The sequence below is a fragment of the Talpa occidentalis genome, unplaced genomic scaffold (genome assembly GCF_014898055.3).
Source record: "Talpa occidentalis isolate TD23 unplaced genomic scaffold, MPIMG_talOcc4v2.1 talOcc4.5, whole genome shotgun sequence".
NCBI lineage: Eukaryota > Metazoa > Chordata > Mammalia > Eulipotyphla > Talpidae > Talpa > Talpa occidentalis.
Window position 1 is genome coordinate 135,715,982 of NW_023604861.1, and position 20,730 is coordinate 135,736,711.

Sequence of the window (20,730 nt, forward strand, 5' to 3'; positions counted from 1 at the left end):
AGTGAAGCTGTTCCTTAGAGGCAGCAAAGGGCCCACTGGACACCTCTGTATGTAACTGACCCATCCAGAGGGTCACCTCTGTATGTAACTGACCCTCCCAGTCACCCCAGGGCTAGACGCCAGGCAACCCCTCTAGGGACCACCCTATTGCTTAGAAGCCCCTGAAATGGTTGCAGCCGGGGCTAAGCTGGCACCCTCCCTGCCCAGGCCTTCTGGCTCTTCTGCCCTCTGGGCCTCTCTGTGCAGCCGTGCCCCGTTTCTAGGGACTGTGAGAACAAACGTTGCTCTCCTGCATCTCCCCGTGTCTCTCCTGGCCACACCTGACCATCACACACGTACAGAACAGAACAGACGCCCGTGCAACAGCCACTGTGGGGCCTTTCCCAGGAGGCGCTGTGCGCAGTGATGAAGCCTTTGCTGAGTCATGCGCGTCAGGGTGGAGCAGATGCAGGGTGCAGCCCCCTCCTCTCTGCACCCACCTCCCCCTCCCAAGCGTGTACGGAAGCAGGGGATCCTAGCAACGCATGCGGAAAGTTTGGCTCCTTTACTCCAAATGGTGAGCAGTTCATAACCTGAAGGGCTTTGAGTAGAGAATAAAGGAATATGCTGGACATCACACACCAGAAATCAGCAGCCCAGTGACTTAGCAAAAATGACTTAAAATTCACACGCCTGCATCTTTCATCCGTCTCGTTTATTACAGTATTTCCTAGCTTTGCAGCCAGCACAGCACAGTGAAGTATTACAGTGATTTTTATCATTGCACCAGCATAGAGGCTACAGATCAAGAGGTGGAAATCGCGTGTGTATGAAGTGATCATCCAAACCTAACATTGAAAAGGGAATTTTCTCTGAAGGTGCAATCGTTTTCTTCAAAGTACTAAGTATCGCGGATAAACCTTCCTCCGGGCGTCTGTGTTTGGCTCCTCACATGGGATGACCGTCTGGGGACTCGGCAGGGGGGAGCGGTTCATTCCCACGGGGCAAGCTGGACAGGCGCAGTCCCAGCACAGCACGAGCGGGCACGGGCGCTGCGCCTCCTCCCCTCCAGGCAGGTGTGAGAGCCGCAGGGCCTCTCCTGTCTGGACCTGACGCAGACCGAGCGCGCCTTTCCCTGAGGGTCTGAGCCCCACCACTAGAGAGGGACGCTGGGAAGGCACCGGGGAAGCGCCGGCCGTACTCACAGCCCAACGCCAACCAGAGCAGGGAGAAGCGGATAGGCCTCTGCAGGCCCCTGAGCTGAGGTTTCAGTCACCAAGGTCCAAATTCCCTGAAAATACCCTCCTGACGGAACCAACTCACGCAGCCTCCCCAGGCCACTAGTGACTGGGCCCAGAGTAACAAAGGCTCATGACTCTTTGTGATGCCCTCAAAAGGGAAACCACACCAGCGCTTCCAGGCGGCCTGCAGGAGCCGCACGCGGGCCGTGGCCGCGAAAACTGCCCGCAAGGGCCCGCGTGCCCGTCGGCCACAGCAACGCAACGTCTGGGTTTTCTTTCACAGAAAGAGTAAAGTTTCATTCAAACGCTCTGTGTGGCCGCCCATGACCTGACAATGTAAGTAAGCGAGCACAGCCAGTCGACCAGTGGAGTAAAACTCTCTTTAAAAAAATATCACACTTCAAGAAGCAAAATCTCTTACCAAAATAATTGTTTCACTTTCCAAACTGCACTCGCCACAAGCCAGGTCAATAAACAGGTAAGAGAACTGTCTCCTGCGGGCCGAGCGCACGTCACCGGATGACTCCCTGTCCGCATGGCCTCAGTGTGCGTGGGGGAGCTGAGAAGGGAGGTGGCCCTTGCAAGTCCAAAGGCAGGAGCAAGCGGGGGGCGCGCAGAGCCAGGCGCTGCCAACAGCTCCCGGGAGCCTTCTCGGGCACGGGCAGCGGTGACGGGTCTGCCGAGAAGGGGAAGGGAGTGAACAGGATCTACAGAGAATATAATTCCACTTCTTGAAACGGTTTTCTTAACCCGCTGCTGTCTGAGCCCCCGACAGCTCACAGCATCGCATTTGGCACAAGCTCTGGTCCAGTCCGTGTCCTCGGCGCCGCCTCGCTGGACACGGCAGCTGGGCCTGCTGGCCTGACCCGAGCGACGCCTGCCTCGTATTCCCTGCACTGGGAGGCGAGGGCGCGGCAGAGTGGCAGAGAGCCGGGCAAAGCACATTCCAGGAAATAAAATGTCGGCCACCGAAGGCTCAAGGCCCAATGATTCCAGCCTTGAGCCACAAAAACGGGGAAAGGCCAGTGACACAGGTTACCTTTAATCGAAGGGATTAAAGAACTTCTAAAAGTCCGAGCGTTGCGCAAACACTGCAAAGGGACACCTGCAAGGCAGAGGCCCAGCATAGTGGGCTTGGGGTCCCTTCAGAGACCCGAGATTCAGGTCACTGGGCTGCCCCCGCCAGGTGCATGAAGAAGGGGCACAGAATCAGGGAAATGTGCCCCCTACTCTACGCAAAGTCGTGCCCATCATCCTCAGTTAACTGTCATCGCGGGGACCCCTAGCAGCCGCCGCGGCCCGGTGCCCGCGGCCCACCTGGCACATTCACGACCCCCAGGGCTGGAGCAGATGGGGAAGGCAGAGGGCAGCTGGCTTTAAGCCACAACTGAGGAAGACTCTGCACCCCGAGTCCTTTCCCACCAAGTGCACCCCTCACATCTCACTTCAAAATGCCAGCCCTGGGGAGGTGGGGAGGAAGCGCTCCTGAATGCTCTCTGTTCCTCGGCAGATGAGCGCCGCTCCCCAGCAACCAGACCCCAGCCTGCCCTGGGCTGCCCGGTCTTCGCGGGTGTCAGGAGGCTTGGAACGTTTTATGCTGAGGCTGAATGAACATCCTGGTTTTCAAAGGGCGGCAGCGGCTCTCTCCAAAAGGTGAAATTACTGAAGGTATCTGAGCAGGGGAAGTCGGAAGAATGGCTCCTTTTCAGCAACGGGAAGACGTGGTCGACCACTTCACAGAGTCTCCCGTACCTGGAAGGACAACAGAGAACGTCACCGCCTCGGAGGCACAGCCGGACGGTGGGAGCAGGAGTTCCAGCCGCTGTGCTCGGCGTGGAGATAAACCGAGGCAGTGGCCTGTTAACACAACACAGGTGGTTCCAGAACAATCCCTAACTCATCGTCCGGAAGCCCACGAGTGTGCAGAGGAGGGCCGGGGCTGTTCTCAGGTCTGCACAGACCAGGCCGCCTCTCAAACAGCCAGAGCAGGATCTGGCCTGGCAGGGCTGATGGCATCCTGTGGGCAAAGCACCCCCCACCCCCAGCACGCAGGACAAGGACATGCTCCCCTCTGGGAAGCAAGGAGCCCAGAGCAGACAGACACCCTCCAGCCGAGACTCGCCCGCTGCCTGGAGGCCTCACACAGTGACTCAGCAGCTCCTCTGCGGGAAGCCCTCCCGCCCTCCCCCCAGCGCTGGCTCCACGGATGCGAGAACGTGGTCACGTCTCAAACAACATTCGAGGCTTGCAAACCCAACTTGGCGAATCCGAATCTCGGGTTTTCAAATCCCTCCCATTCCACTCGGGAGCAGAATCAAGCACTAGTTTAAACTCCCGACTCAAAGGGGATCTGATTCAACTCAGACGAGTTAAAATACAGATATTCCTTGCAGGAACTAAAGACTAAACTCGCGCAGCAAAGGCCACGGTGGTCACTGGAACCGTGGAACAGCCCGGGATGAAGACGCCAGCCCAGAAGGCCAGAGCCGGCCTCGCCGGCCGCGGGCACTCACGAGGAGATGTTGGTCTTGGCGTGTTCCTGCACGAGCTCGCCCTTGGGGTTGACGGTAAATATTCTGTTCAGAGACACCCCGACTTGCTTGTAGGAGTACACGTCCTGCGGGTGGGGCGAGGCGGTGCGGTGTTAATGAGGGCATGATAAATACACACTACTGGTAGTTCTGAGATGATACAACTCTGCAAAGTTTTCATTAAGCCACAGCTACGCCTCCAAGGAGTCTACACAGAGCGTCTAGGGACAGGAAACACAGGCCTCAGCCCTGCCAGCCTCAGCACGCTCCTGATCGGGGACTGCGGGGGGAGATAGCCCACCCACCCCCTCAATCCTCACACCTGAAGGCCACTCTCGAGCCCTTTTTTCTCAGGCGTGATTTAAAAAACTGGGAGCCTTTTTTTTTCCCACTGGGAAATTAGGACCCGATTGTAATCTCGGGGATGCTGAACCTTCCAGAAAATGTGGCAAGTCCACATGTGATCTGGACGTGTTCCCCCCACAACATGAAACACCCGTGAGCACGTGAGGGGCAGGTTCCACCGCCGGGGCGCAGGGGGTTAGCCTTCCCCACACCCTGGCCCAGGCCCAGGCCCACTCACTTTGCAAGTAATTCAGGCCTTGACGCTTGCAGCCCCACCTGTCAAGCTTCTAACTGAAACCCACTAATCCACCTGCAAACCAGAGACCATGAAATGGTGGACCATGCGGTGAGACGCAGGCCAAAGACACCCCACCCGCCATTTCTTGTAGGGAGAGTCTGGCCTCCAGCCCCCGCCCCGGCCGCTGTCAGGAAAGGCATTTCAGCAGCTCTTAGGACCCCATTGGCTACTTACAGCAGGGCGGTTTCCAAAAGCAGCATAAAAGGGCTCTGTATTTGGGAAAAACAGGTTTTTGATGTCGGTCAGACACTGGACTTTAAACTTTTCTGGCTTCTTTTCAATCACTTCTCTGTTAAACAAACAAACAAATAAATAAAGGATCAGCTTGAGCAGAGAGTCTTCAGAACCATCAAACTGCCTGGGACTGTCAGAGATGCAGGATCCCTAAGAACACAGCTGAGGCCTCAAAGGTTAAGAAAGTGGAAGCCCCAGGAAGGCACCGGACAGAAAGCAAATCCACTTTCAAGTCTCCCTTCAAAGCAAACTCTAGGGACGGATGATGTCACCCCAGAGTGCCAGTCGCCCACGGAATGAAGACTCCAAAACAGCTCTCAGCTGCTATGTGAGGCACGCGTGGCCTCCAAGCCAAAGCAGAGAAGAGGAGAGAAGCAGGAACATAGCATCGGTCTCCTAGAGCATGTAAGTGCAGACACATCAGCCCATGCGGACGTGCAAGCCTAGTGCAGTGAGGCCTCACTGTCTTGGCCCAGGAAGGCAAGAATAACTTCAGGTTTAAACTCTTTGTGTAATACAACACACAAGCAGACAAGAGGAGGAGAAATATCGTTCCAAAATACACAGACAGGGCGTTGGGGACAATTCAACATCTAATCAAGACAGAACCCAGGAAGAGAAGGGAAGGCTCAGGACCAGAGCAGACGCCCTAGGAAGAGGAGGGAACGCAGGCGCGCCCTGAAGAGAGACAAGCACAAAGAAGGCGTGCTGACTGGCGTGGAAGGAAAACACCTGTCATTTTTCACCAAAAAAAATTACCATCTACATAAAAAAGAGGATCTGCATAAATTATGATTATTATAGGCAATAACGTCACCAGTTCCAAAATCAAACTAAATGAACGTGCCCCCCACAAAAAAATCAGTGTTCAAAATGCAACTGTATTTTCATGCACTAGAAACAAATAGGTATAGAATGTAATTCTGTAAATCAAATTTTAAAACTCCGAATCCGAGGAGTAAGCCTGAAAGATGTGCCAGACCTTGGAAAAAACTATAAAACTCCACTGAAACCTATTAGGGGAGACCTAAATAAACGAAGAAATGTACCACATAACTGAGTGGGAAGGATCGATAATATAATGAGAGAGTCGTTCTTCCTGTAAGTTGATCTACAGATTCCCTGGAATCTCAGTTAAACTCTCAAAAGGTTTTCACGTTTTTATGGAATGTGATTCCAGCAGCTAAGCAGGCGCGCAAGGCCACCAGGTGCAGCACAGTCACAACACAGGGCTCATGACTCAGGCGGAGAGAGTGGCCTTTTCAGCAAAATGGTGCCAGGAAAAAACTCAGAAGAAGACCCGGACCCCTTCCATAGGCAACAACCAGTTCCTGGCAGGGTACAGACCTAAGTGGGACGGGCAGCGCCTTCAGGTAAGAGGCAGGAGTCAGCCACAGCCAGGAGGCTCATTAGCACACCAAAAGCACAAGCTACACAGAGGAGGTGATGATCAACAGCCAGAAAGTAGGGAAATTTGTTTATCAAGACCACATACTGGGGGAAAATGCAGCATTCACGAAAGAGGCTGGGTACACAGGATACAGAGCACAAGTCATGACGGGCATGGCCAATAAACAGGTGAAAAGGGATATTTCATACCCAGCAGACTGACAAAAATGTAAACAGCAGAAAGCCTGTGGGCAAGAAAGCAGAACCAGCCAGACACTAATCCTCTGCCGGTGTGTGATCGATTGATTCGACTGCTTTTGAGAAGAGCTTGGAAAGGCCTAATAAAGCTGGGTGTATGCCTGCTCTGTGGCCCCACAATTTCACTCCTCAGTCCCTACAGTAAGGCCTCTGTTAACATGACCTCGACCGTAAACAAAACAAGCTAGAACGAAGCAGGTCCTGGGACAAGCTGTTGAGTTCAACTCCGGCTGGAGTTCTTTTCTCATAAAGGTTCCAGGGAAGTGAACATCATGGGGTCCAGGCAGAGAGGGGGATGGCTACGGGTAGGGATGGGGCTTGGGGTCATGTGACCCAGCCTGGGTTCCAGATTAGAAGAAATGCAAGTGGCTTCCGGGAATTTGGCTTCTGGGAGTTGTCAAGGTGGGGCAGGAGGGAGGATGGGGCAGGCACCCACAGGTGCCCAGAGCAGGGGACAAGGAAACAGCTAGGGAGCGAATTCTAGACAAGGAGAGAAAGGAGACCCAAGAGAAGCCCAGCGCACGAAGGCGGGTGAGTCTGGACTCAATCCCAAGAGCCGAGAGGTGGCAAGGACAGGCTGCGGGGGTCGGGGGGCAGGCTTTGAAGTCCACTGTGGACAGGAGCGGGGAGGGGCTGTTCCTGCACAGTTTCAGGCAGGAGGTGAGAGGGCCTGGGGCAAGGTACCTGTGCAGGGCAGAGAAGAGGCTGCTGGGGCTCAGCAGCAGCGGCCCCTGGGGCAGCACAGTGCCCCTCTCGTTGACCCAGTGCAAATAGCCCCTCGTCATGTCCGCCATCCCGATGGCACGCGCTGAGCAGTAGAGGAACTTATATCCATTTCTGCAAAGAAACAAAATGCTCATGTTGCGTGGCATCAGGAGACGGCTTGTGTTGCATTCACAAACCCCCATCTCTGCGCTGCCGCGAGTACACGTCCAATGTCCAAAAATCCTATTTTCAATTGAGGAACAAGCCACGGTGCATTTCACAGCACCTTCACAGTCCCCCACTTCGCTGATCCTCAGGGGACACCGCTGGGTCGGTATCTAGTCCTGGCTTTACCCCCAACCCCGCCCCGCCCACACTCCCCACACCCGGTGCGGGCTGAGGGCCGCCAGCCACATGGGCACCTGCCAGGGGCATCCTACCCCCACGCATGCACCCTCTCCCCTGGGAAATCCCTGGGGGCGTATAAATACAAGCAAACCTCTCTCATCGCCTCCTAAAGACCAACCGCCACCAAAAAACAAAACAGAACCACCCCCCAGAGGAGTCACTGCTCCAGATCAAATCCCATCTCTGCTCCCCTTTGTAGCAAATTCCCCCAAAGAGCCTGCAGGGGCTCCACGTTTACCATCCTCTCTGCAGCCCTCCCCAGGCCCAGTCTGCTCCCCTCTCTCCGACGCTGCTCATGCCCACAGCTTCAGTCCCTCTGAGCCAAACATCAAAGAAAAGGGCCAGGGGGTGTTCTCTGCAAAGCCACACAAGTTTTCCAAGGAGGTACCTTTTCTAGAAATATCCGAGACACACAATTCCAGACCCAAAGAAACAGCAAATGTCTTCCCCACGTGACAGACAGCAAGGACAGAAATGGATTTATAGTCCAAAAACCAGAATGAATCAGCCTGAGTAGCCTGACCCAGAGGGTCTCTTCCAACCAAAAAGTAGCTGCAATTTTTAGGGCCCTGGGAGTGGGGCGGCTCATCGGCAGATGAACCCTTTTAAATGAAAGGTCAGCTGTGGGGCGAGGGGTCTGCACCTCACTGTCGAGAAGCACAGAGTGGGTGGGCCTTGGCAGGGGCCATTCAGAGACACTGATCACGCCCCAGGACGCACTCTCTGCCCCCCACCCAGCAATTCTGCTTCTGGGAATCAACTGCCTGCAGGCCCCGGTCGGGGCATCTTCCCCACCCTGCTAGATGCTCATTCTAGGGAACAGACTCTAGAGTCAAGTGCTTCCTGTGTCCCTGCTGGAAACAGTGAGAAGGCTGGCAACTGCCAGGGGCACCAGGGAGGTGGCTTATTCCCATCACAGGCGTTTCTTTAAAATGGGGAACGCTTCCCGCCTGCAGGTGCGCCCGCACAGGCCCTGCCGAGCCCACCATGTTGTTCCAGGGCCCGAGTGTGGGCTGCCAAGGCTCGCAGGGCCAGCTCTGTGGGTACTGCCTGAAGCCGCGCCGACGGGCCTGATCAGGCTTCGGTATCTTCACCTGAGTACCCGCCCTCCTCAGTGTGGGCAGAGCCTCAGCCCCGCCCCTGATGCTGACGATTTTCCACTCGCCTTTCACCTCTCTTCTCCGCCCTTTGGCATTGAGCTCAGGCTTGAAGCGGGCTGGACGCCCCACCGCCACCCCCAAGGACACCCTGGGTCACAGCGACCCCCAGGGCAGAGATGTCCACACACCAGTGGGGGGCGGAAGGGGCTGGTACTTACTGGCTTACTTTGTGGTACAGCTTGGCAATGCCCTGGTGGGTCCAGTCCTTCCCGAGGGTGGGCAAAATGTGGCCAAGAGTATCTGATCTAAACAAAGACAGAAACGGGAAGCGTGGCATGAAGAGGATATCGCCCAGCAAGATGCCCATTCCCACTCACAGCACCATCAGTGCCTAACACAAAACACTGCAGGGGAGACCCACGACTTGCTTTCTGGACAGAAAGCCCCAAACTCAAGAGTGGGGCTACACGGGGAGGGACACGGCGGCCCTCGAGAGGGTGCCATGGCTCACGCAACGGGCTAAGCCCAAGTGCTGGGCCCTGAGACAGGCATAGGGAGGACCCCGCCCGAGTAGCAGAGCCAGGGGCCGATGCCCTGTCCGCCCAGAGGTGGAATCATCAGGCCCGGGGCCAGGGGTGGGAGCCAGCGGCCCACCTGGTGATGGTGCCATCGATGTCAGAGATGACCACCTTGTCGTCCCAGTTCCACAGGTAGATGGTGCCCTCGCAGCGACACGTGCCTTGGTACTGCGTCGTGACGCTGAAGACCACGTCATTCGGGCCGTTCTTCAACTTGAGGCTTTTCTGAAAGACAAGACCACGTGTCTGGCTGAGGGGCTGGGGGCTCGTGTGGCCTCCATGCCAGAGGCCGGGTTCAGATCACTTGTTCAGTGCACACGTCACGGTCTTGCTTCCCTGCCCTGCTCCGGGGGACAGTTCTTCTAGGGTCGGGGCACCTGCACCCGGCTCTCCTCGAGGCCTGCCTGCAATGCTGCAGCCCCCAGTGCGGGTTCCATGTGCCCAGCCTGCCCCTGAGTTTCCGGGGGGACTGCTCAGGTAGGTGACATGATGGCTCTAGGACTTGGTGTGAATAATCAGCCCCCCTTGCCGCGTCTGTGACCAGGAGGCAGGTTGAAGCCGAGCATGAAAAAAATGCTTCCCTCGACAACCAAGTTCTTTAGGGTTAAGGCAGACACCGACTGTGGTCAGGACACACCTCAGACCCAGAAGCACACGGTCTGGGCGCCGGGAAACCAGGGCCGATTCAGAAGCAACCTCCCCTGTTGGCGCACCTGACTCTGCAGTGAGCCCCTGGTGCAGGCCAGCGGGCTGCCTGACTGGGGGGGCCCCACCCTGGTTGGAGCTGTGTCGCACAGCCACAGGGCAAGTGGCCCTCTCCGCCCCCCACACACACCCCCGCCCCAGCAGGCAGCGCTGATGGCTGAGCGGGGTCAGCAGGTCTGATGTCTGCAGGAAACAGCCAGACCCGGCTCCCCGCTGGTGAGGGTGGGAACCCCTAAGAGCGGGGCTGCCTGCTCGCTGCCTCAGGACATGGGGTCCACAGGGGAGGGCGGAACTCAAACTGGTAGGAAAGACTCCACACCCCGCACAATTGCTTCACTTCCCCCCAGTGGGTGAGGCGCTGAGCGACACATCTCTGCAAGTGAGACGTGGGCTGCTGCTCCATCACGTCTCGGGACAAGTGCCACTGAGCAGAGCAGGAGCCTCCGGGCCGCGTCAGGACCACGGCGCCGAGGAGCCAGGGTTCTGGCCCACAAGGTCGGGGCCAGGTACAAACATGGGCACCAAGAGGAGGGGCCCAAGGTGGCCAGTGCACCGGGATAGACAAGGTACAGGTGGGAGCCCTGAGATCAGGGGCACCTGCAACCCGCCCTGGGCCGCGCCACTCACCAGCTGCTCTGAAGTGAGGCGGAGGGTCTTCTTGTAGCTGACATTCGACAACAGAGGGAGGTGGCTGGTGCTGGACGGCTTGGCGGCGGCATGTTCCTCGTCGCTGGAGGATGATTCATGCTTGATTCTGGAACACACGGTGATGTATTGCCAATTAGGAAATGCATCTGGCTGGCCATTAAAAATGCATTAGCGGGGAATCAATGGCGGAGCCGACGGGGTCTCTCCCAGATCCGTCTCTTGGGTCCTTTACCATTCGCGGGACATTTATCAATGAACTGGCTGGCGCGGCGCGGGCGCCTGCATCATGCACCCCGGCTGCCTCCCCCGGGCACGAGCCTGCTGACGCTGACGTCACTCCATGTGGAGCCAGGAAGCTCCTGGTCCTCCCTCCAGGCAGGGTGCTCACACAGGAGCCCTGCCAGCCCCGCCTCCGTGTGCCGGCCAAGCCCCAGGTATCCCCGTCCGGTCTCCATGTCTACCTTCCGGACACACGAGTCCACAGAACTGGGGTGCCCTAGGACGTGCGAGCAGGGGATGGGGAACCAGTGCGGACAAGGAAGGTCCCCATGATCCCCCCCATGCCAGCTGCCCCAGGAGCAGGGACTATACCCTATTTGCCAAAAGGAACCCACGGGCCAGAGCTCCTGACTCTTCTAGACTTTTCTGTCAGGTGAGGGACTAGGATGCAGGTGGATGCAAGTCATTTCCCTAAAAAGCTCCTCAAAAGCTCATCAGTAACTCATTGTTCCTGCCATTAGCGTCCTGCTAAGACACCTCCCCCCACCTGGCTGCATTAGCTCTGCTTCCTGAGACCATTAACTTTAAAAACATCTTGTGAAATGTTAATAAACATTTGTGAGGCTAAATGGAAAAGGCATGTGGCCCCCAGGCAGGTTGGCCCACGCTTCCCGCACAGCTGGCCACAGGGCGCGCCCTCTGGCAGTGACCGCAGGGGCACCGCCTCTCACCTCAGCCAGCTCCCAGCGGCCCATCCTCTCTCCTGCGTTCCAGTCCTTCAGCTGTTCTCCCACCAACCTACTGCTTCCCTGGCCCCCATGCTCACCCCAGAGCAGTCCCCACAGTGCAGCCTGTCCCCACGCGGGGAGACGGGGAAGATGCCATGAGCACCCGCTGCTCCCCGGCCGTCCTCACCACCTCCACCTCCAACGCGGTGACCTGGCTCTTTCTCGTGGAGAGCAGCTGCCCTCCCAAAGCACCGGCTCCAGGGCTCAGCTCCTGGGATGCAGGGGTGGAGGGGAGCCGTGGGAGTTCATGCCCCCAGTGCTTACTCGCCAGAAGGGTGCACACAGCAAGCAAGCTCGACCCCAGGGAAGCGGGGGAGGCCCCAGAGCAGCAGCCAGCCCGGGAGCTGCACAGAACAATCTGGGCCAGAGGCACAGGCGTGGCCGTCGCCAGGACATGCCTGGTGACTCCGGTGTGAGAACAGGGACGTGGCGGGGGTGTGGGGGGCAGCACACAGGATCGGGGCTGGCGTGTGGCGGCCCAGCCACGAGTGGGTGGACCCACGTCCACGACATTGTGGGCAGCCACCAGGCAGAGTGGAGATGACGCAAGGTCTCTCCGGCGCCATCTCTCAGGGCCCCAGAACCCCAGGGACATGGGGCTGAGCCGCACAGGAACCCCAGGCTGTCTTACTTTGGTCACATCCCTCTTTCCTTCCTGCCCTGCTCTCCAATGTTCCACAGCAGCGGAACCACCCGCATCGGCCCACCAAGACATTCAGGGTACAGGCAGATAACCAGACCGGGAGGCCTGGGGCCTGAAAAGCTACCCAGCCTCCTCCTGGGCCTCTGTGGCTCGTCTGTTACAGGACACGTCCGACAAAAGTCCCTTCCGGTTCTGACCCTGCAGATCTTATGATCTTCTGAACCGACAACCCAAGCTCTTCAGACAGGTGGTGGACCAAGTTCCGGAGCCCATCCAGTGGGCACCCCTGGGTGGGAACCCAGGAGATGAGATCCCAGGCCCCCCTGCCTTAGGGTGTTCATGTTCCAACCAGACGGTCTGGATGGGGAACGAGACCCCAGCGCCGACGAGAGCTCTAGTGACAACAGACTGACGTGCGCCGCTGCCAGTGGGCGCGGAAAGCGAGGCTGAGAGCTGCCACTTCCATCTGCTCTTCTAGAGACGCGCGCTCTGGGGCCTTGCAGCGCGCCACGCTTGACGGCGGACGGCAAGGGAAACACACACCAGGCTGCCCGGGAGCTGCACCGTCGGCTGCCACAGTCCCGGCGGGCATGGGGCAGGCCCACGGTCACCTGGGGATTCTGTACCCCCTTGTGCCTATAGGGATCACAGGTCACTCACTCCACAGCGTCTGCAAGAAGCAACAAAGCAAAGAAAGGGGCGCGTGCAGGCACATGCGACCAGGCGCCAGGAACCTCTAGGGGAGCACCCGTCTCCGCACAGGGTTTCCCACCTGTGCTCGAAGAGCTTAGGGTGCCAAGCTGTTTGCTGCATTGGGAGACTTCAGGGACGGGTCTGTCAATCAAGCCTGTCAATTAGGAAAACACTCCAAGAGCTTTTTTTAAATTCAGCTGCGTGGCTCTAATTAGGAGACTAGAGCCGGAGATGCCAGCGAAAGGAAACGATTTGCATTTCTCAAAGAGAACATCGGGCTGACACGCCTCAAAATCCCCATCCCTTCCACAAGAGTCCCTCCGGCAAAGAAGGGCGGCGTGGCTCGTTTAGAACAGTGAACGAGCCAGTTCATCTCACTGGAAAAGGCGCTGCAGGTAACCTTGGCACCGGAGAGCGTCAGGTATTCGGAAAATCCAGCACGCGTCCAACACACCCAGCTTGTCCCAACACAGGGAGCAGCGCAGAAGTGTCCCTGCTGCCCCCACCAGCGCCCTCCGGTCCTGCTGGACAGCGGGAGAATCAGCCATGGGGCCACATCCCATGACGGTGGCATCACAGTCCACCCCGAGCCTCGGGGAGCCGCGAGCCCAGGTCTGCCAGGCCCACAACTGGCAGCTCCAGGCTGAACTGGGCAGACATCCGAGTCTGGTCACCTCTCGGAGACCACTTTAAAGGCTTTGAGGCGGCCCGTGTCCCCCCGGCGCAGGGCATCCACCCTGACCACTCTGCTCTCCTCCCGGCTCCTGTTGTGAGGATTCCAGGAGCCCACACCGTGAGCCGGCAGCAGTCCCAGCCCTGTCTCACAGACGCAGGAGGGGACACCGACAGGCTGAAGGATCCGCCCGTGGTGCGCAGGCACTGACCCTCCTGCTCTCGCCTCCAGCGCAGGCCACCTCTGGTGTCTGCAGCTCGTGGCCAGGACGGGCGGCTCCTCTGCGGAAGCTGAGGAGAGCCGGTGGTGCCAGTGTAGCCACCTTCAGTTTCTTAGGACAGACGGGGGCGCCTCTGCCGTGACCCCCTGGTGGTCTCGGCCTCTCCTGTGCAGCCTCCCCCAGCTGCCCTGGGAGGGAACCTCCGCCTGCTCCTTTGCTCAGATGAGATGCGGCCTCTGTCCAGAGCCTGGGCTCCAGAGCACACCATGCACAGCAACACCCAAGGGCTCCTGCCAGCTGTCTACAGGCACCGACGGAGGATGGCACGCGCTCCCAGCCTGGGCACAGGTGGACTCACCTGCCGCTCCCTTCCAAGCTCAAAGTCAAACTCAACTCCAGAGGGAAAGTATCCCACCAGGCCGGGGAGCCCTCCCCGGAAGATGAGCCGAGACAAGGGTGAAGCTGGAATGTGACACACGAGCTGCCACCTTGGCTCCCCTCCGTGCCAGTCGCTGGGGTCTGCTGGGAGAGCAGAGGTGGGGTCCTCGGCACCACAGCCAGCGACGGCAGAAGTCATCCAGAGGCATCGGTGAAGACGGCGTCACCTGCTCCCGCACACTCCTCCACAGAGAGCCTAAGAAATCTGTGTCCTGCCTGCCATCACATGGGTTCTATTCTAACGCGTTCTAGAAATAAAATAGTTTAAGACCAGGAGCTGAAGGCTCCCAGTCTCAGTCTCTGCTATGGGTCAACAATCTCCTGGGAAGATCTCATAGAAGCAGGAGCTGTGGCCACTGGACCTCCAGGACACAAAGACAGCTGACCTCGCGTCCCGCCATGGGCCCTGTCCGCGTTCTGTCAACCGAGGAAGAAAAGGACAAGCGCGAGGCGAGGACAGGGTCCACATGCAGAGTCACCACGGTAACTGGGGGTGACAGCATCGCCCTGAGAGTTGCCTCAAATCCAGCACCAACAGTTTAACCTGGAGGTGGGACGCTGCTAATGCCCATCGTGCCACCCAAATCGAAATTCTCAGCGCCAAGGACACGGGAACCCGCAGCAACTCTGAGGGACGTATCAACGTAAGTCTTAGACGTATTTAAATGGCAGAGAGGGCACACTCTTCCAGAAAAGACACTTGGGCCACGTCTCTGGGATGGCATTGCTTATCGCGACTGCTTCACGGCTGTCAGTACAATCACGGCCTCTATGGGGAGAACCGGGCATGCGCCCTCCAGTGATTCTTTGTGGTCATGGAAGGTTGCCGAGTGTGGCCACATGACCTGGGTGGGCTCGCCCGCCACACACCCAGGCTGTGTGCTGCAGCCCCCGCATGTGCACAGCCCCTCGCCCAACAACGCTGACCCCCTCACAATGGCGCAGCCTCCCGTGTGCTAAGGGCGCCGAGCACCAAGCCCCGGAGGCGCCCCAGCCTTGCGGCCACGCACGCTGCTGCCTGACGACGGCTCCGGGCCGGGCAGGCAGCCCAGGGAGCAGCTGCTTCCCTCCGACGGGGCATGCCAACGTGCGCAGGACACTGAATAAAGGACAGAGCCAGGGCTGGAAGCCGGGTCCACCTGGGTCAATGGCCTGTGCTGTGTGGGGACCCCTGAGCACGCGCTGACCCTGGACAGCAGCAGCCCACCCCAGAGGACTCAGCGTACCTGGTGGCCAAGCTCAGCTGCGCCGGCTGCTCCCCGGTGCTGTGGCTCTTCCCAGCCAAGCCCTGCTCCGGCTTACTTTCCTGGGGGGAGAGGAGAGCGCGTCAGGGGCGCGCGTGCCCAGGAGGGGTCTGCACCAAGGGCTGTGCTGGGCCAGGCCTGCAGGAGCCCCGTCCCCGACACACAGCCCCAGGGAGCCGGGTCCTGGTTACTCCTCTGCTTAGGACAACACAATGAAGCTGAGAAATACATCTGACAGAAACAAGTCTGCCTTCCGTAAGTGTTTGTGGCAGCCAACCAAAGCTCGTCATCGCTGTAGCTCACGCAGACGCTGATCCGGGCTGCCTGGATACCCAAGGGCTTTCAAAATATTTTCTTATAATTGCTGATAGAAATGCTTGAAAACATTTTCACACCATATTTTGCTTGGGGAAAACGTGGACGCGTTCTCTCTTCTTCAATGCCGCATACGCTTAACAGGAAGCCCTGCTCTGACGTACTAGAAGGAGCGCGCCGGGCCTCTAAGAGACCTGGGCTGTCAGGTCTCTGGTTCGGGAATCATGGCCAAGTCGCAGGACCTTGCAGAGGCCAGTGGTCACCACGTGGCACAGAAACAAAGCCAGACACCTGAGGGTGGGGGGGGGCGGGGAGGGAACCTCGGGGTCAGTCACCCGGCCCAGACCAGACGACAGAGGCAAACATCTACAATGACGTCTCATCGTTTGTGACCGTCCTGCCAGGAGGCATGTTCATGTTCTCCGCTGTAGAATGTTAATAAAGAAAATGAGTGATATGAACCGTGCAATTGTGAGACCACCCTAACATTTGGTAAGGAGAGGCCATTCTCAAATACTCTGGCTTTTGATAAGCACGCAAATATCCAGTAATTTTTTATCTATTTACTGAGGCAAGTAAGCAACCACTGTCAATAATTCTCTGCCAGGCTAGTTCAAAGGATCTACACCTACGTCTGTATCTGAAATCTGTACGCGTTAGTTTCCTTGGAAAGTATTTACTTTCCTAACGGGGCCTTATTTCATGCCGACTTCCCTCTCAATTCACACAGTGAGAATGTGGAGACCCCATGATAAATCAGCTCTCCAGTAAGGGAACCAGACTGATGTCCTAAGTTCTCTTAAAGGAAAGCTTACCTGTCCATACCCCTTGGAAATAAAACTGAGGCATATGAACGGAAAATGTCAAAGAACAAGTGGGTCTTGACAAAAGCCCACACTTTTTCCCTTTGAACTAACAGCAGAAATAAAAGGAGCTTGCTGGGGTTTCATTACTTTTATAACAATCTTCACTCTTGTGGAGTTTCTTCATACACATTCCCAAGTAATCAGTATTCCCTCAAAAGTAGGGCTGAACCCCCCACTCTGGGTCCAGCCTGGGCACCAGGGATACCACAGGGATTAAAGACCCACGTGGAGCTTAGGAGCTGGAGAAAAAGAGATGCTAATCAAAGAGCTGCCCTAGTAATTGCAGGCCTGCGAACAGAACAGACAGCAGCCAGCCAGGCAAGGCCTTTGGAGTTGCTGTCTAGTTAAGAGGGGAGAGATAAAGGAGCACTAAGAAGAGCATGTAGCGAAGGGAGCATATGCAAAGGTCCTGGGGTAGAATGTACTATCAGCCAGTGGAGCTAAAGCCCAGAGAGCCAGGAGAAAGGCAGAAGGTGAGGCTACCAGGTGAGATGGGGGAGGATCCACAAGTCCTGCAGATCAGGGGCAAGTCATCAGTCTTGACTATCATAACAGCCCTGCACACCCACTAGAGGGCTAACACCTTTTAGCAGGCAGTGACATGACAGGAACAGGTATGCAAGCAGACCGAGGTAACTAGAGAATGAAGAAAAGGCAAGAATAGCTACACACAGGATCTGGGGAGCTGATACCCTGGATTTGTGGCCTGGAGCTGGGGAGAAATGAGTAAATCTGAGAGCCACTAAGGGTGCTAACTTGACAGGTCTCCGTGACGCGTTGGATGCGAGGGCTGAGGAAAATGGAAGGCTCCGGCCACGGATGGGTAGTGACCTCATCCCCTGATGATGGTCCAGTGAAGGAGAAACTCAGAGAAGAGCGGAGCTCAGTTCCAGACGGGAGGAGTGGGAAGCGCCTGACGCATCCCCAAGGCCACGGCTGCCGACTGGGCTGCTTGATAAACGGGCGCAGAGCCCAGAACAATGTCTGGTCCCAGAACAATGTCTGGTCTGAAAACAAGCGACACATGGGGCTGCCTGGGTAGGGTGCGGGGCCAAGGCAGAAGAGGAAGCCCAGAGACAACCTGAAGGACCCCTTTATGGGGGGGGTCAGACCCCTGGGGACCCCTTATGGGGGTCAGAAGAGCCCTCATGGAAACAAAGTCAGGTGGCATAGCGGCACGGTGCCAGACATAGAAAGTGCTCGAAACGTCAACCAAGATCTTAAAAAAACGGCATTTCCGGAAATGGAAACCAAGGCCTCGCACAGCCAGGGGAGCCACATGAATGAAATAATGAGCACGACTCGCGCAGAAGCCCATGCTCAGGGGGCAGGGCTGGCAGCTGGCCCCCGCAGGCCACGCCTGCCGGGCTCCTCCCCACGCCCAGCGTTCTGCTCAAGGCAGAGCTGGCTCCCGAGGGCGCAGCCTCCTGACGTCAGGGCAGGAACACCAAGGCCCCTGCCCAAGCCCGCAAGTGCCGGGCCTTCCCGTGCCCCAGGCTTACCTCTTTGATTGTGGTATTTCTTCCCCTCCATGAAAACCACCATCTTCCTCCCTTTTTGGGCATCTTATCCCTCATGATAGATTCCACAGTGGCCTGTTTTAAATGGATGGCAACATAAATAATGGAACCAAAAAAAGATCAACTCAGCACATTCAAACCAAAAGAAGCACACGTGCAAATTAAAGTAAGGTCCAAAAGAAAAGAGACTCGGAGAAAACACAACATACGATTTGTGAATTAAAAATTTTCGAGAAGCAAAACCTAATGGCGTCCAAAATGACATAAAGGTAACTTATGCATGAAGACTTAAGAAGATGTCAAAAGAAGAAACAAATAACAAATAAAAAAAAAACCACAACAACAACAAAAGAAAAAGAAAGCATTGAAAAAATCATTAGTGATTAGTAAGACCAAAGCTTTTCAAATTAAAGTGACTTACTGGTAACGACATTGTTACTCTCAATATGATGACAATAAAATAAAACATGAAGTCATTAATATAAAGTATAAGGTAAAACGACCTTAAACAAAAGGTAAAAACGCACAGGATCTTTTCAGTAAATATAAATTTCCAATTATTGACAAAATGAACGATAAAAGCATTTGATTTAAAATCTCAACTATTAAAAAGAAAAGGCGTCGTCTTGCCCAAATCCATGAACGTTTGATGGAGGAGGGAGGTGATTACATCTGGGTCACAGTTTTCTAAGTCTTTCCAAAGAACAAAATATCTATCTGCAGGCTGATTCCAGTCCCAAGGTAAGTGTTACCTACTTCCCACCCCTGTTTGCAGAAATAACAGGCAGTTAACACCTCAGGCAGTAATGAAAGCAAGCTGACGCCTTCCCACCAAGCAGGTAAGTGGAAACATATGTTGCAGGTAAGTGGCAACATAAATAACCCCCATATTCAGCCTGAATGGTGCTTCTCTCTCTTTTTTTTTTAAAGATTTATTTATTTACGCATACAAGAACTGGGGCACAGGCCAGAGGTGTGGGGTGGGAGGGTGAGAGGATTCACCAGAGACAGAGTGGGGAGCAGAACAGGCAGATTGACCGAAGTACACTGAGGGGAGCAGCGGGGAGACAGGAGAGTCTGCTGCGCCAGTGGGTAGCTCCCTGCCCGGGGATCGAACTCGTGCTGCAGAGGCTGCGGGCAGCTTCATAACCCAGTTGCATCTTAACCCTTGCGCCACCCCCCTGAACGGCGCTTCTCTTTACCACTGAAAAGCATCCCTGACCAGCTGAACCCACCTAGTGAACAGGACCGTCCCTACAGATGACACCACCCCGTCCCTGCTTTCATCCGCAGACCTAACAAAATCCCATTTTAAAAAAAAAAAAAAAAAAACTAATAGGCCTCACAAGGGGATTTAACTTTCACATGAAAAACAAAATAGTCAGAAGAGCAGTCGGGACACAGCCTCGGCGCGTATTAAGACACAAACTGTGAAAGCGACAGTAATCAAAAGCATGTAGGGCTGGGCAGGCGCCAAGGTGCAGGAGAAGCCCAAGTGCAGGAAAAATCCAGAATCCCAGGAAACATCCTAGGTGACAGGCGTGATGCTTCCAGGCCGGGACGGGTCGGGATCTCTAGGGAGCCACACAGCCTGCCGGGGCCTCCTGGGCACGTCACCCCCTCTCCTTCTGGCCAACAGATCCAATCCCCTGGGCAGGGCTCAGCCTGCGACCCGGTCAGGAAGGCGGGCTCGACTCCACAGCACGGGCCTCGGTGGGTCGCCACCACCTGTCCTGGCGGGGTCTGGCCAGCAGCTGGTTCGGCAGCGATTCTGTGGCCAGGTGTGGCCAGGCGCCTGTGAGGAGCCGGCCCTGCCCGTCCTGTCTGGGGTGTGGTTGTAGGAGGAAAGGACACGGGGCGGTCGTCTGGGACCATAAGGGAAAAGCCTGGAACGTCACGGAGAAGCCGACCGATGTATCAGCCTCCGAGACTCTTGGTGGAAGAATAAACTCCTGCGGTGTAAGACGCGCGTGCTCATCCTGTGCCCAACCCACCCAGTGTCTGCTGAGGAACAGCTGGCTTGGCTCCCAACACCTCACTCATCTCTCTCAAAGAAAACCCGGATGGGGCACAGGCTTACGGAAGTACCAGGAGGCCTGTTTTCCCGAATTTTGGAAATGGGGACGCAGGGCCCAGGTGTGACAAAACCCAAGCCGTCCGAGCCAGACTGACCGAGTCTAGGCATAAAAAGTTTCTGAGTTAGACAAAGACCACGAGCCGTGAGAGATCACCGACACCCTCTGCGGATTTCCGGCACCTGCCGCAGAGGATGACTGCTTCGAGTTTCCAAGCGAGGACGCCAAATCCCTCACTACGTCCCTATCCTGTGGCCTTTTGTCTGACTGGCTTGGAAGAGCTGAGACGCGTGAAGATAAAAATTTGTCCTGGGTGTCTCAGACACCACGGGAGCCGCTGGGGCCAGAACAAAACCAGACAGGAGACACGCTCGGCCCGTGCGCGAGGAATGCTCCCAGCTAGAGAACGGCCAGAGAGGAAGTCACAGTCAAATCTCACACACACACACACACACACACACGCACGCACACATGCACGCACGCCCAGGAGCACCCAGTGTGGCCGGAGAGCTGAGAGGATCTTCAGGAAGCTCAGCTTCGAGATGCCCAGACCCACCCGCAGGACCACACAGGACACTTGCTAAGTGTCAGCCGCGCTGAGCCAGCAGAAGACGACA

General features: G+C 56.5%; 1 protein-coding gene across 7 annotated transcripts in view; it reads right to left on the bottom strand.

Annotated features, from left to right (window-relative positions):
- Positions 1-616: 616 nt before the first annotated feature.
- LPIN1 (lipin 1) overlaps positions 617-20,730 on the bottom strand; it is a 61,779-nt gene continuing 41,665 nt past the window's right edge. For 5 of the 7 annotated variants that reach the window (XM_037528509.2, XM_037528504.2, XM_037528506.2 and 2 more), the window contains 9 exons: positions 18,021-18,113; positions 15,320-15,399; positions 10,399-10,525; positions 9,143-9,291; positions 8,707-8,793; positions 6,960-7,112; positions 4,569-4,683; positions 3,734-3,837; positions 618-2,972 (listed from right to left, as the gene is read on the bottom strand). In XM_037528509.2, coding sequence (XP_037384406.1) covers positions 2,813-2,972; positions 3,734-3,837; positions 4,569-4,683; positions 6,960-7,112; positions 8,707-8,793; positions 9,143-9,291; positions 10,399-10,525; positions 15,320-15,399; positions 18,021-18,113 — 1,068 coding nt within the window. In that variant the 3' untranslated portion in view covers positions 618-2,812. Of the gene's footprint in view, positions 2,973-3,733; positions 3,838-4,568; positions 4,684-6,959; positions 7,113-8,706; positions 8,794-9,142; positions 9,292-10,398; positions 10,526-15,319; positions 15,400-18,020; positions 18,114-20,730 lie in introns of all 7 variants that reach the window. The other 2 variants (XM_054701369.1, XM_054701370.1) reach the window with 2 other exon arrangements.